This window comes from Hyla sarda, chromosome 6 (assembly GCF_029499605.1).
Source record: "Hyla sarda isolate aHylSar1 chromosome 6, aHylSar1.hap1, whole genome shotgun sequence".
In the NCBI taxonomy this organism is placed as follows: Eukaryota; Metazoa; Chordata; class Amphibia; order Anura; family Hylidae; genus Hyla; species Hyla sarda.
In genome coordinates this window covers 295,216,772-295,233,437 of record NC_079194.1, presented here as the reverse complement: position 1 = coordinate 295,233,437, position 16,666 = coordinate 295,216,772, and the positions used below count along the sequence as shown (strand labels likewise).

At 43.8% G+C, this 16,666-nt stretch overlaps 2 protein-coding genes across 6 annotated transcripts in view; both read right to left on the bottom strand.

Annotated features, from left to right (window-relative positions):
* The window catches only part of SAAL1 (serum amyloid A like 1), a gene marked incomplete in the record, with an annotated part of 42,520 nt that extends 40,142 nt beyond the window's left edge, over window positions 1-2,378 (bottom strand). Inside the window, 1 exon segment of the mRNA XM_056527841.1 lies at window positions 2,287-2,378. Within this exon segment, the coding sequence (XP_056383816.1) occupies window positions 2,287-2,290 (4 nt within the window).
* A 4,571-nt stretch (window positions 2,379-6,949) lies between these two features.
* The window catches only part of HPS5 (HPS5 biogenesis of lysosomal organelles complex 2 subunit 2), a 35,466-nt gene continuing 25,749 nt past the window's right edge, over window positions 6,950-16,666 (bottom strand). For all 5 annotated transcript variants that reach the window (XM_056527836.1, XM_056527840.1, XM_056527837.1 and 2 more), the window contains exons 16-23: window positions 15,491-15,978; window positions 13,852-13,972; window positions 13,294-13,449; window positions 12,722-12,841; window positions 11,738-11,851; window positions 11,487-11,593; window positions 10,495-10,771; window positions 6,950-9,583 (exon numbers count right to left, since the gene is read on the bottom strand). In XM_056527836.1, the coding sequence (XP_056383811.1) occupies window positions 9,523-9,583; window positions 10,495-10,771; window positions 11,487-11,593; window positions 11,738-11,851; window positions 12,722-12,841; window positions 13,294-13,449; window positions 13,852-13,972; window positions 15,491-15,978 (1,444 nt within the window). In that variant the 3' untranslated portion in view covers window positions 6,950-9,522. The remainder of the gene's footprint in view (window positions 9,584-10,494; window positions 10,772-11,486; window positions 11,594-11,737; window positions 11,852-12,721; window positions 12,842-13,293; window positions 13,450-13,851; window positions 13,973-15,490; window positions 15,979-16,666) is intronic.

Genomic DNA, 16,666 nt, shown 5'->3' with positions numbered 1-16,666 from the left:
ACAGACATGATGATAGGTGACAGACATGATGATAATAACACTGCCCATCTATAGGTGACAGACATGATGATAATAACACTGCCCATCTATAGGTGACAGACATGATTATAATAATACTGTCCATCTATAGGTGACAGACATGATACTAATAACGCTGCCCATCTATAGGTGACAGACATGATTATAATAACGCTGTCCATCTATAGATGACAGACATGATAATAACACTGCCCATCTATAGGTGACAGACATGATAACACTGCCCATCTATAGGTGACAGACATGATGATGATAATAACACTGCCCATCTATAGGTGACATACATAATAACACTGCCCATCTATAGGTGACAGACATGATAATAACACTGCCCATCTATAGGTGACAGACATGATGATGATAATAATAACACTGCCCATCTATAGGTGACATACATAATAACACTGCCCATCTATAGGTGACAGACATGATTATAATAATACTGTCCATCTATAGGTGACAGACATGATAATAACACTGCCCATCTATAGGTGACAGACATAATAATACTGTCCATCTATAGGTGACAGACATGATACTAATAACGCTGCCCATCTATAGGTGACAGACATGATACTAATAACGCTGCCCATCTATAGGTGACAGACATGATACTAATGACGCTGCCCATCTATAGGTGACAGACATGATACTAATAACGCTGCCCATCTATAGGTGACAGACATGATACTAATAACGCTACCCATCTATAGGTGACAGACATGATACTAATAACGCTACCCATCTATAGGTGACAGACATGATACTAATAACGCTGCCCATCTATAGGTGACAGACATGATAATAACACTGCCCATCTATAGGTGACAGACATGATAATAACACTGCCCATCTATAGGTGACAGACATGATAATAACACTGCCCATCTATAGGTGACAGACATAATAACACTGCCCATCTATAGGTGACAGGCATAATAACACTGCCCATCTATAGGTGGCAGACATAATAACACTGCCCATCTATAGGTGACAGACATAATAACACTGCCCATCTATAGGTGGCAGACATAATAACACTGCCCATCTATAGGTGACAGACATAATAACACTGCCCATCTATAGGTGACATACATAATAACACTGCCCATCTATAGGTGACAGACATAATAACACTGCCCATCTATAGGTGACAGACATAATAACACTGCCCATCTATAGGTGACAGACATAATAACACTGCCCATCTATAGGTGACAGACATAATAACACTGCCCATCTATAGGTGACAGACATAACACTGCCCATCTATAGGTGACAGACATAATAACACTGCCCATCTATAGGTGACAGACATAATTATAATAACACTGCCCATCTATAGGTGACAGACATAATTATAATAACACTGCCCATCTATGGGTGACAGACATAATAACACTGCCCATCTATAGGTGACAGACATAATAACACTGCCCGTCTATAGGTGATAGACATAATTATAATAACACTGCCCATCTATGGGTGACAGACATAATTATAATAACACTGCCCATCTATAGGTGACAGACAATTATAATAACACTGCCCATCTATAGGTGACAGACATGATAACACTGCCCATCTATGGGTGGCATGATTACAATAACACTGCCCATCTATAGGTGACAGACATTATAATAATAATACTGCCCATCTATAGGTGACAGACATGATAACACTGCCCATCTATAGGTGACAGACATTATAATAATAATACTGCCCATCTATAGGTGACATACATTATAATAATAATACTGCCCATCTATAGGTGACATACATTATAATAATAATACTGCCCATCTATAGGTGACAGACATGATAACACTGCCCATCTATAGGTGACATACATTATAATAATAATACTGCCCATCTATAGGTGACATACATTATAATAATAATACTGCCCATCTATATGTGACACAATGATATTAACATTGAACATCTATAGGTGATAAATCTCCTACATGATAACACCCCTTATATCCAAATGTATCCGTCTGAAATCCCAACTATAACACCGCGGAACAGTCCATCTGTGAAAGCGTGAGGGGGGGGTCCCTGGTTATCTATTGCAATGGCAGATTTAGTCATGAAGTATTATGCCGATATACGTGAGGTGATGGCGCACAGCCCCGCAGCCCGCCATAGCCCCGGTGTCCATGAGGTGACCGCCCGCTGTTTGAATTTCCCTCCTCCCCGGTAACTGCGAACATCCACTAATCCGACCAGTCACTCGCTACTCACCCATCCTCTCCCAACCGTGCTCGGTGACGTCACTCCAAGAGCCCCGCCCCGTCACATGACTTCACAAGCCTCTGAGCTAAAGTAGGCCACGTGATCTACTTTAGCCCAGGAGAGCTGACTCTACGGAAGCCTAAGGAAGTCAATCTTCAAATCGCGTTGCTCTTATTCTGGCTCTAGTCTGTAGATTAAAGGATAACTCCTCTTAGAACAACAATAAATTCACATTAGAAAGTTCTGTCACGTATCTTATTCCTTAGACTGAGGGTTTTCTACCTGTGCACCTACAGTTGTTGCATAACTACAACTCCCATCATGACCTGACTGCAAAAAAACAGATTAGAGTTGTAGTTTTGAAGCTGGAGATCCACAGATTGGGGGAAACAACAAATTACCCCTTTCAGATGTATATTTTTTTTTCCTTTTAAGGCAGTGGTCTCTAAATTGTGGACCTCCTGCTGTTGCAAAACTACAACTCCCAGCATGCACAGAGAGTCAGGTTCTCAGTAGTGCAGTGTTTCCTAATGAGGGTGCTTCCAGTTGTTGCCAAACTACAACTCCCAGCATGTACAGCGAGTCAGGTTCTCAGTAGTGCAGTGTTTCCTAATCAGGGTGCCTCCAGCTGTTGCCAAACTACAACTCCCAGCATGCACATCGAGTCAGGTTCTCAGTAGTGCAGTGTTTCCTAATCAGGGTGCTTCCAGCTGTTGCCAAACTACAACTCCCAGCATGCACATCGAGTCAGGTTCTCAGTAGTGCAGTGTTTCCTAATCAGGGTGCTTCCAGCTGTTGCCAAACTACAACTCCCAGCATGCACATCGAGTCAGGTTCTCAGTAGTGCAGTGTTTCCTAATCAGGGTACCTCCAGCTGTTGCCAAACTACAACTCCCAGCATGCACATCGAGTCAGGTTCTCAGTAGTGCAGTGTTTCCTAATCAGGGTGCCTCCAGCTGTTGCCAAACTACAACTCCCAGCATGCACATCGAGTCAGGTTCTCAGTAGTGCAGTGTTTCCTAATCAGGGTGCCTCCAGCTGTTGCCAAACTACAACTCCCAGCATGCACATCGAGTCAGGTTCTCAGTAGTGCAGTGTTTCCTAATCAGGGTGCTTCCAGCTGTTGCCAAACTACAACTCCCAGCATGCCCGGACAGCCAACGGCTGTCCGGGCATGCTGGGAGTTGTAGTTTCAAGACAGGTGGAGGTCCACAGTTTGGAGACTAAGGTGCATTTTCACTTTCCGTCACAGGTATTCGTGTCAGCATTGCGTCAAGAACGGGATGCCCACATACACTATGGCGGATAGCAGCCGATGACATTCATTCGGGCCGCTTTCACCTGGTACGCGCTAATTTTATGGGACTCAATAGTGCGGTCTGCTGGTAAATAACCGTATGCGGCCCAAACAGTCACTAGGCGCCTATTCTGCCTGTTGAAATAGATATAAATATGACTCAAAAAAATATAAAAAAGGTAGAGCTTCCCATGGGATGGTATTGCTGGTATACAGGTGTGTTCGTGTAAGAACAGCAAAACTGCTCACCTTGTATAGTCATGTATCAGCCACAACTATTATATGCGCATAAATTCAGAGGAGTGGTGCTACTTTCCCAGGGTTGGCGTTTAATGATTCCTAGCGGAAGTTTGCAATGGAGCGGGATACAGGAAAAAGCCGGATAGGTAGCGCAATCCTCTCAGACGTCAGTTTCAGGTAGTATTCTTCTTTATTAAAGCCAAATCACAACGCGTTTCAAGGCTAGCACACGCCTCTTCATCAGGTAAAAACAGGTGTACATCCATGTAAGCCTGTTTTTACCTGAAGAGGCGTATGCTAGCCTCGAAACGCGTTGTGATTTGGCTTTAATAAAGAAGAATACTACCTCTAACTGATGTCTCAGTGGATTGCATTACCTATCCTGCTTTTTCCTGTATCCCGCTCTATTGAAATAGATGGCACTTTCTGCTCTCCGCCACAGTATATGGCATACCTCCCAACCACCCCAGATCCGGCGGGACATTCCCGCTTTTGGGGTCACGTCCCGCCGTCCCGGAATGGCCCCCTCATGTCCCGATTCTGAATTAAACTTTCCAGATCTACAAGCAAACACTGCAGAGCCGGGAAGATAATTCAGAAGCTACTGCAAAGAGCCACAACATGTTACTCACAGAGAAGGGGAGGCAGGTCACATGACCGAAGGGAGGCAGGTCACATGACCTAAGGGAGGCAGGTCACATGACCAAAGGGAGGCAGGTCACATGACCAAAGGGAGGCAGGTCACATGACCAAAGGGAGGCAGGTCACATGACCAAAGGGAGGCAGGTCACATGACCAAAGGGAGGCAGGTCACATGACCAAAGGGAGGCAGGTCACATGACCAAAGGGAGGCAGGTCACATGACCAAAGGGAGGCAGGTCACATGACCAAAGGGAGGCAGGTCACATGACCAAAGGGAGGCAGGTCACATGACCGTTCAGTGACCAATCAGGAAGCAGCACCACCAGTACACCAGGGCCTCTAGTGTTCGGCTGTGTGCTCCTTTGCCGCTGCTAGGAGTCTGAAACTGCTTCCTGAAGTCCAGCAGGCCAGCTACCACAAAGCCCAGCAGGAGTAGGGTCCCCAAAAACAAGAGGCCGAGACCCTGCAGGCAGGACCGCCATCAGGGTAGTACAGACCAAAGGGAGGCAGGTCACATGACCGAAGGGAGGCAGGTCACATGACCAAAGGGAGGCAGGTCACATGACCAAAGGGAGGCAGGTCACATGACCAAAGGGAGGCAGGTCACATGACCAAAGGGAGGCAGGTCACATGACCAAAGGGAGGCAGGTCACATGACCAAAGGGAGGCAGGTCACATGACCAAAGGGAGGCAGGTCACATGACCAAAGGGAGGCAGGTCACATGACCAAAGGGAGGCAGGTCACATGACCAAAAGGGAGGCAGGTCACATGACCAAAAGGGAGGCAGGTCACATGACCAAAAGGGAGGCAGGTCACATGACCAAAAGGGAGGCAGGTCACATGACCAAAGGGAGGCAGGTCACATGACCAAAGGGAGGCAGGTCACATGACCAAAGGGAGGCAGGTCACATGACCAAAGGGAGGCAGGTCACATGACCAAAGGGAGGCAGGTCACATGACCGTTCAGTGACCAATCAGGAAGCAGCACCACCAGTACACCAGGGCCTCTAGTGTTCGGCTGTGTGCTCCTTTGCCGCTGCTAGGAGTCAAACTGCTTCCTGAAGTCCAGCAGGCCAGCTACCACAAAGCCCAGCAGGAGTAGGGTCCCCAAAAACAAGAGGCCGAGACCCTGCAGGCAGGACCGCCATCAGGGTAGTACAGACAGCAGCAGGGGCCCGGGCCTAATGTCTGCAGGATGCTATGTGCACTTTATGTCTGGTGAGATGATCTGCAGGATGCTAGGTGAGCCTTATGCCTGGTGAGATGATCTGCAGGATTCCATGTGCACTTCATGTCTGGTGAGATGATCTGCAGGATGCTAGGTGCATTTGTCCATAAAAATAAGCCTCTATGTGAATCCATGAGCCAAATAGTATCCACATATATATATTTTATTATAAATCAATCTAGACATATATGCATTTGTACACACAAGACACATAAAAGGCCGCGACATTATATAAAGATTTATTTTTATATACAATTTTTCTCTACAAACCAAAATTAAAAAATTTTTTCCTATTAAATTAGGATTTCAGTGAAATAATAAGGGCACACATTTTGCCATCCCCCTATAATGGTAGCACCCGGTCCATGTGTATGTGATAAGGGAATGTTCACACAATGGGATTTCCATGCAGAATTCTGCACCGACATTCCGCAGCCATAGAGTCCCATGGATTTCAATGGGATTCTGCCGCGCTGCGCACACAGTGGAATTTCCACGGCGGAATGTTCTGCCGGCGCTAGAATCATCTGAACATAGCCTAATGCAGCTCAGCTCCAGGATTGCCCTGCAATACCACAGACGACCTGTGGACAGATGTGGTGCTGTTTTTGACAGAAATCAGACATTTATTTAAAGAGATATTCTGGTGAAAAACAATTTTTTTCATATTAAAGGGGTACTCCGCCCCTAGACATCTTATCCCCTATCCAAAGGATAGGGGATAAGATGTCAGATCGCCGGGGTCCTGCTGCTGGGGACCCCGGGGATCGCTGCTGCAGCACCCCGCTATTATTACTGCGCAGAGCGAGATCACACTGCACGTAATGACGGGCAATACAGGGGCAGGAGCATCATTATGTCACGGCTCCGCCCCTCGTGATGTCACGGCCCGCCCCCGTCAATACAAGTCTATGGGAGGGGGCGTGGCGGTCGTAACGCCCCCTGCCATAGACTTGCATCAAGGGGACGGGCCATGACGTCACACTGCTCCGGCCCCTGTATCGCCCCTCATTACGCACAGAGCGAACTCGCTCTGTGCAGTAATGATGGCGGGGTGCCGCAGCGGCGGTCCCCGGGGTCCCCAGCAGCGGGACCGTGGCGATCTAACATCTTATCCCCTATCCTTTGGATAGGGGATAAGATGCCAGGGGCGGAGTACCCCTTTAACTGGCTCCAGAAAGTTAAATAGATTTGTAAATTACTTCTACAAAAAAATAAAAAAAATAAAAATCTTAATCCTTCCAGTACTTATCAGCTGCTAAAGTTGAGTTTTTTTCTGTCTGACCACAGTGCTCTCTGCTGACCCCTCTCTGTCCCAGGAACTGTCCAAAGTAGGAACAAATCCCCATAGCAAACCTCTCCTGCACAGGACAGTTCTTGAGACAGACAGAGGTGTCAGCAGAGAGCAAGGTGATCAGACAGAAAAGAATGACTCAACAATAGCAGCTGATAAGTACTGGAAGGATTAAGATTTAATAGAAGTAATTTATAAATCTGTTTACATTTCTGGAGCCAGTTGATATGAAAAAATAAAAAAATTGTTTTTCACCGGAATACCCCTTTAAAATCCTGGACAAATCCAGCATTAGAAAGAGCTGCTTCCTTCCAGAAACAGCTCCACTCTCGTCCTTAGGTTGTGTGTGGTATTGCAGTTCAGATCTATTGAAATAATTTACACCAAAAAGTAATACCACACACAACCTGAGGGACAGGTTGTTTTTGTCCTAGACAGTAGCCATGTTTTTATCCTGTGCATATTTGATGCTGCAGATTTTATGCTGCAGATTTCAAGGCAAACTAAATGGCTGAATATAGCTTCAAATCTGCAGCATCAAATATGCGCAGTATGAAAAGACCCATAAAAAGGGGTTATCCATAATTAGAAATAGAGTGGCTTTTTTCCAGGAACAGCACCACTCTAGTCCCTCAGGTTGTGAGTTGTATTGCGGCTCAGTTCTATTAAAATTAATACAGCCGAGTTGTAATACCACACGCAATCTGAGGGACAGGTGTGGCGCTGTTTCGGACACTAGCCATGTTTTTGAAATCCAGGACAACTGTCTTTAACCAAAGAATAACAGTGTTGCCCTTGGGCTATGCCCTTTTCTAATTTGTCAGATTTTTGTTCATTTACACTGATCCTTGGGGGTGGAGCATACAAATTTTGCCCCACCCCTGAGCAGCGTAAAACAAAATTGATGATATGTAACATGTGGATCAGCACATTTAATTTTATCACTGTATATTAGAAAAATTGATCTTAGCAAAGGAAGTATGCAACCAGTGTGCCTCCAGCTGTTGCAAAACTACAACTCCCAGCATGCCCGGACAGCCTTTAGGCTGTCTGGGCATGCTGGGAGTTGTAGTTTTGAAACAGTATTTGGAACACTTTGTTCTACTGTCATTTTGTTCCTAATTTGCATATTTTCCCAGAACCACTTTGCATCAATGTAACAGATTTGTGATAAATTAGAAATATTGCTGACAATACTGAAAAGCAAAAAAAAATTATCGTTTGATCGTTGTTCGCCAACCTGATGCAAACTACAACTCCCATCATGCCATGGTGGCATTCATAAGATTGATGTAGTATTGTCCACTCTAAATTGTTCATTATGTTCCTTCTAGTGCTATATAATGACTACAGCGGCATTGAAAACGCAATAAATCGGTAACAATTAGCACCTAATATATTTGTTCTGTGCTTTTTGCGCCCCCAAGAGCGCCCCCTGTATGGCACATCCGACCAGTACGGCTAATCTTACCTATCTCCGTATTGCTGCCTATCACTGGTCAGTTGTGTCCTTCAGGGTTGCAGAAACATAGTGCAATGTTATCGATCACAGTGGTCTCCAAACTGTGGCCCTCCAGCTGTTGCAAAACTACAACTCAAAGCATGCACTCCCCAACCCCACAAATACACTAGCACATGTATTCTGCAGGAGAACACTTGTCCGACCCTTCTCTCCCAAGTCAACACACAGATCAGTGTTTCCCAACCAGGGTGCCTCCAGCTGTTGCAAAACTACAACTCCTAGCATGCACTGATTTATTGATGGGTGCATTCGTTAAATCAATATTTCCTAATCAGAGTGCCTCCGGCTGTTGCAAAACTACAGCTCCCAGCATGCGCTCCCCATCCCTGCGTACACTAGCACATGTATTCTGCAGGGGGACACTTGCCCAACCCTTCTCTCCTCTGACATCCAGAGTCAACGGAGAGTTTAGATGCCATCGTACACCTAGATCAGTGATTCCCAACCAGTGTGCCTCCAGCTGTTGCAAAACTATAACTCACAGCATGCATTCCTCATCCCTGCATACACTAGCACATATATTCTGCAGGGGAACACTTGCCCGACTCTTCTCTCCTCTGACATCCAGAGTCAAAAGGCCATTGTACACATATATTAGTGTTTCCAAACCAGAATGGCTCCAGCTGTTGCAAAACTACAACTCCCAGCGTGCCCGGACAGCCGTTGGCTGTCCGAGCATGCTGGGAGTTGTAGTTTTGCAACATCTGGAAGGCATCAGTTTGGAGACCATATCGGCACAGCGGATAAATGACATTTAAGTTACATAATGAAAATGGGATCGACACGTTTCGGGATGGTTAATTTTTCCCATTGTTGCACTGTGATACTAAGTATCTTCTTGGCTCCCGGATTTTATAAGGTTCACATATATAACAAACAGTAACATGTAACAGACAAGTGAGACTTCAGCCTTATCAGCCACGAAGGCTCCATAATACTGACAGAAGTATCTAACAGTCAGCTGCCATTTATTGCCAGGGCAGTTTGCGCACAGGAGTTCCCGATGTTGTAGCTGGGGTCCCTACACTTGCTGGGACCATAGAAATCGCTCACATCTTTCCAGCATTGACTGAACCAGAGCCCTGGAAAAGACAGATCACATCTTATCAATGCAGGAAGAACATGTAAGGAAGCATAATACTGAATATAGAATGTGCGCTATACATGTTCACCACTAGATGTCACCGCAGTCCATGCATTTATCATTATAGTAGTTATATACTTGTACATAGGAGGCAGTATTATAGTAGTTATATTCTTGTACATAGGAGCAGTATTATAGTAGTTATATTCTTGTATATAGGGGCAGTATTATAGTAGTTATATTCTTGTATATAGGGGCAGTATTATAGCAGTTATATTCTTGTATATAGGAGCAGTATTATAGTAGTTATATTCTTGTATATAGGAGCAGTATTATAGTAGTTATATTCTTGTATATAGGAGCAGTATTATAGTAGTTATATTCTTGTATATAGGAGCAGTATTCTAGTAGTTATATTCTTTTATATAGGAGGCAGTATTATAGTAGTTATATTCTTGTATATAGGAGGCAGTATTATAGTAGATATATTCTTGTATATAGGAGTAGTATTATAGTAGTTATATTCTTGTATATAGGAGCAGTATTATAGTAGTTATATTCTTTTATATAGGAGGCAGTATTATAGTAGTTATATTCTTGTATATAGGAGGCAGTATTATAGTAGTTATATTCTTGGATATAGGAGGCAGTATTATAGTAGTTATATTCTTGGATATAGGAAGCAGTATTATAGTAGTTATATTCTTGTATATAGGAGCAGTATTATAGTAGTTATATTCTTGTATATAGGAGCAGTATTATAGCAGTTATATTCTTGTATATAGGGGCAGTAATATAGTAGTTATATTCTTGTCCATAGGGGGCAGTATTATAGGAGTTCTATTCTTGTACATACAAGGCAGTATTATAGTAGTTATAGCAGAATTATTATAAAATATTACACTATACCTCTGTCTTTTCTCTGCCACCTCCATAACATTACAGATCTTGGAATATCTGTCAGACAATTCCTCAGTCACACCCCAGTCCTGTAAATACGGTAGTGTGCGATCCGGACCGATGACTTTAGCTAAGAGTAGCGCCACATTCTCCACTGTGATGCAGTTCGTCCAATCACAATGTCCGCCACTTGACGCCTCTCCATTCATGGCCCTGTGGTGCTGGTGATGGTCTTGTGCTAAGTGCACTATATACTTCCATTCTTCCATTGTCTCTGGCAATAAACCTAAATCAGATATAAATAACATTATACAGGATAAATATGCTATATGAAAACAAAATATAAATAAAAGATAGGTTAAAAAGCAAGAACAATCACTATCACATAAATTTTTATTTATTTATTTATTTTTCTTTAAATCAACTGGTGCCAGAAAGTTAAACAGATTTGTAAACAGATTTGACTTCTATTAAAAAAATCTTAATCCTTCCAGTACTTATTAGCTGCTGAATACTACAGAGAAAATTATTTTCTTTTTGGAACACAAAGCTCTCTGCGGAATCACGAGCACAGTGCCCTCTGCTGACATCTCTGTCCATTTTAAGAACTGTCCCGAGTAGGAGAAAATCCCCATAGCAAACATATGCTGCTCTGGACAGTTCCTAAAATGGACAGAGATGTCAGCAGAGAGCACTGTGCTCGTGATTCCGCAGAGAGCTCTGTGTTCCAGAAAGAAAATAATTTTCTCTGTAGTATTCAGCAGCTAATAAGTACTGGAAGGATTAAGCTTTTTTTAATAGAAGTAATTTACAAATCTGTTTAACTTTAATAGACCTATAAAGACAACAAAAAAGCTATATAAATAGACCTATAAAGACACCTATAAATCTAATAATAGACACTACAACCTCCTGAACAAAATAGATAATCTACTTCCCACAGAATGAGGGGAGGAGCTTCAATAAAGGGGTGTGGCTAAATTATATATTGATTTACTAACCATTTTTCTCATCAATTAGTTGCATGTCATCGAGATGGACTATGTTAGTCAGGGCTTCATGTCTTTTATCCAGCTGCAGACAAAGCGTGACATAACCCGGCCAATATCTAGGACATCAAACAAAGCAACGTTATATGTATGTAGACAGATACATACTAATACAGTGTCGTCCTACACAGTCCTTTTGCGCAAGATTTTTATATTTTTTTCTGTATTTTCGTACACACATCGATAGTCCTTCAGTTTCTTACCCAAATGTTTTACAGATCTCCAGCATTTTCTCTTTGGTTGCAAAGTCAGACGGCAGCCGAATTAAGAGTCCTATAAGCTGGCCGTATCCCCATGTGAACAGGTGTGACCGCGGCCTGGGAAAAAGGATTATAGGACATAATAATTAGGTTATAGGATGACAATTGTCATGCATCTTGCAAAACTCCCAACATGCACTCACCATCCCCGCATACATAGTCACATGTATTTTGCAGGGAGACACTTGCCCGACCCTTCTCTCCTCTGACATACAGAGTCAACAGAGGGTCAAGGGGCCATTGTTCCCAACCAGTGTGCCTCCAGCTGTTGCAAAGCTACAATTCCCAGCATGCCTGGACAGCCAGAGGCTTATATATGTGAACCTTATAAAATCCGGGTGCCAAGAAGAGATACATAGTATCACAGTGCCACAATGGGAAATATTGACCATCCCGAAATGTGTTGATCCCATTTTCATTATGTAACTTAAATGTAATTCATCCGTCGTGCCTATATGGTCTCCAAACTGATGCCTTCTAGATGTTGCAAAACTACAACTTCCAGCATGCTCGGACAGCCAACGGCTGTCCGGGCATGCTGGGAGTTGTAGTTTTGCAACAGCTGGAGGCACTCTGGTTGGGAAACACTAATGTATGTGTACAATGGCCTCTTGACTCTATGTTGACACTGGATGTCAGAGGAGAGAAGAGTCAAGCAAATGTTCCCCTGCAGAATACATCTGCTAGTGTATGTGGGGATGGGGAGTGCATGTTGGGAGTTGTAGCTTTGCAACAGCTGGAGGCACGCTGGTTGGGAACAATGGCCTCTTGACTGACTGGATGTCAGAAGAGAGAAGGGTCGGGCAAGTGTCCCCCTGCAAAATACATGTGACTGTGTATGCGGGGATGGGGAGTGCAGTAGTTTTGCAACAGCTGGAGGCACGCCAAGACAGAACGTAAGACATACAGAACACTAATATAAGTCACCTTGGATTTCCATCAGGGTCTACGGTGTTGCTGGGGTGAGGTGCATCATGGGAGACGGCCAGAAGCAGCCAGTCCAGCTTGAGACATTCTGGCTGAACAAGGGACTGTAGTAAAGATAATCTACAATACCAGGATATATAGGATATATGATAACAGTATTCATTACCACACTGTAAAATTAATAATAAACTAATTCAAATAATTTAATTAATTTAATTAAATAATTTAATTAATTAATTAATTAATTAAAAAGGTGGGCACTCCAAGCAAAACAGATAGTGTTATGCCTAGTGCAGGGCCCAAGAGGGAGAGACATAACACCAAAGAGAGAGAGAGAGAGAGAGAGAGAGAGAGAGAGAGAGAACCCCTTCATGCTGCACACACAGGCCATGTAGTTTTGGAAATAGCTTATGGCCCTATAGCCAACACTTCTGACAGAAAATCAGTGCTAAGCAGCAGGTAGCTGGATTCAAACCTGAATGGGGGACCTGAAGTGTCCCTTGAAAAAGACCTCTCTTCACCCTAAATCTTTTTACATAAATTTTGGATTTACTAAAATTCTTCTTTCCTACCTCTGTTCCTCAGGTTTTGACTTGATAAGATTATCCAGATATGCTAAAAAGTGTCCTGGATTGTCCTTACAAATCCGTACGACGTCTGCAGGTAAGACTGATGGGTAAAACTTAATGAAAGCTCTCGCCGCTGCTTCTCCGAACTTTTCATAAACCCTGAAAACAAGTAAAAAATGATGAACACAGAGGTCACAGCAACTGAATGTGAGTCTATAGAACATTATTTGTATAGTGTAAGGCCTCTAAGCCCAATTGTAATCACACTGCAGGGCTTCGATGCCGGTATACATTTCATAAAGTATTCTGGCGTATACCACAGCATCGCCATATACTTCAGACCAAATGTAGTCTTACAGTATTTGTGTTTGGTTTGTTTCATGCACATGTAATGTTTTATTTGTGGAAACCATAGGCTATCATGATGTATGACGGGAGTCGAGCTCCGAAACATGGTGTGAATAGGTCCTAATGTGGCATTCGATCATCCAGAAGAACATATATATACACACATACATACATACATACACACACACACACTTGAAGACACATGGGATATACCTGGACACATGCGCCAGTAGAAGAGGGCTGTCCCACGGCTCCATATTGTTTAACGCTTGTACCGCTCGCACCAGGTCACCCTTTTCTATGGCCTGGGCCTCCAATCCTGAACTGGTCAGCTCTGAAAACCAAAAATTATTGAAATGTAAGAAGTCATGGTTCATGCAGAAAATACTTCATACACTATGGGAACAGATCGTTTGGAAGAACTTAAAAACAAGTCTGTGCCACACAGAGAGGCAGTCTACCGTACAGCAGATAGAACTTCCTGTCAACTAAAGAGGAAGTGGTTGCTAGGAAACCCAACCGGCCATTTTGCTGAATACATGTGGACCACTGGTCTCAAACTGTGGGAATTACCCCCCCCCCCCCCACCAAATATTGCAAAACTTCAACTCCCAGCATGCCCGGACAGCCAATGGAGGGCCACAGTTTGAGACCACCGATGTAGACTGATACGCATAAATTCTACACAGTATGTAAGTGAATTAAACTATACTGTAGGCAGACATAGAGCAAAAAAAAAAAAAACAATATGGCGCCCAGATGAGCAACCTAATAGTTTTGGGCCCCAATGTAAAACCCGTTACAGGGCCTCAACCTGCTATGACAAATTTATACTAGTGTCTTTTTATCTTACACATTGGCCCTCAAGCACCAGGTGCGACTGCTATCTCTGCACCCCCTTATAGCTACATCCCTGAAGGAGCCTCCTCTTGGTGTTGGTTCGTGCCACCATTAAATCTCTCTTGACAGACATTGTGGTGCTCTTGAAGGGAAGATCCAGCGTTTCATAAAGCCAAACTAAGAAGGGGCGCCTCCACTCTGTAAGGGCCCCATAACAGCCATATAGGCTGCTATTGGAATTTTTACATTGTTAAAGGGTTATTCCGCCCCTAGACATCTTATCCCCTAGCCAAAGGATAGGGGATAAGATGTCTGATCGTGGGGATCCCGCAGCTGGGGGCCCCGTGATCTCGGCTGCAGCACCCCAGACATCCGGGTGCACAGAGTGAACTTAGCTCCGTGCCTGATGACTGGCTATGTGGGGCGGAGGCTTGTGACATCATGGCCATGCCTCCTCAATTCAAGTCTATGGCTGGGGGCGTGCAATCATGGTTATACCCCCTCAATGCAAGTGTATGGCTGGGGGAGCCACGCCCCCTGAATGCAAGTCTATGGACGGGGGCATGTCATCAGCCACGCCCCCTGAATGCAAGTCTATGGATGGGTGATGTCACGCCCCTCAATGCAAGTCTACAGGAGGGGGCGTGATGGCCATCACGCCCCCATCCATAGACTTGCATTGAGGGAGCGTGGCCGTGATGGCATGACCTCAGCCATAGACTTGAAAAATTGAGGAGGAGTGGCTGTGGCGCTGCATTGGGCGCTTTAAACGAACGCTGGGTGCAGCAGGGAGATCGCAGGGGTCCCCAGAAGCGGGACCCCCGCGATCAGACATCTTATCCCCCATCCTCTGGATAGGATATAAGATGTCTAGGGGCGGAGTACTCCTTTAATGGTTCACTAGCCTCCATTCAAGGATCCAGAACTATTATTCTGGCACCCATCACAGCCCATTGATGCCCGAATTTTACCACAGTAACAATATAGTGAATATTAGATGTAGATCTATCACCTTTCAGTCCCGTAATGTAGGTGCTCCAGACCCCGGGGGCATCTCCATAATTTAGCAAAATGCACCGTTTCAATCTCTTAAGGTCAAGAAGGAAGAAGTATTTCTGTATGAAGCGACAAGTGTCCAGATCTGAAGGAGCGCCATTGGTGAACAGTCTGAACTCCAGACACATCATGGAAAGGTGAGACACGTCCCTGTGCAAGGAATCTTCTAGAAGGAAAGGAGCCTCAATTCGGAAGCCCACGTGCTCCTCGGTCTTCAGGTGGACCATGGTCTTTTCCTCCTGACTCTCTTTGTGTTCTGTGGCATCAACATTGAGGCCGCCATCTAATCCAGGTGACTGTAGGACATCCTCACTAGACTCCGGTAGGCGCGGGTTGGAAGGCTCTTGGGGCGAGAGTGCTCTTTCGAGGTGTCCGAGCCAAACCCCCAAGATTTTCTTCATGGCTTCAATGTCAAACAAAACCTGAGGATCTTGGATTTTATGTCTAAGAATAAAATAAAGAAAATACATTCACAACAGCTTAGAGAGGTTCCCACAATGCAGAGGAGGAGTTATAATTTACTACATTAAATTATTGTCTAAGTGCTTTGAAGTGTACAGAATTATTAATGTAGCTCTGGAATAGAATACAGGATATAACTCAGGATCAGTACAGGATAAGTAATGTAATGTATGTACACAGTGACCTCACAAGCAGAATAGCGAGTACAGCTCTGGAGTATAATACAGGATATAACTCAGGATCAGTACAGGATAAGTAATGTAATGTATGTACACAGTGAGGGACATTTATCAATGTTTGCTTATGTATTCTTTTTTTTTGTCATTTTTTCCTTACTTTTTTTTTGCTTATGTGCGACGTATTTATCAACTGCTTTCAGCCTGTTGATAATTTTCTTTCACGTAAGCAATTTTTCCTTTTTTACTTTGGTAGTAGCTTTTTCTGCTCCATGTTTGAGCTGGAGTAAATTTAGTCAATTTTTAACGCTGTTGCGACTTTTTTTTGCGCAGTTGCGACTTTCGCAGTTAATAAATACCTGACTACCCGTAGTCCATTTTAAAATTATTACTACATAGTTAATTTTTGAAAAACTTGCTTTTCTCGCTTTCCAGTCAAAATGTCGCACAAAAAATCGCGTAGTCGCAGTTGCGACAATTTTGCGACAATTATA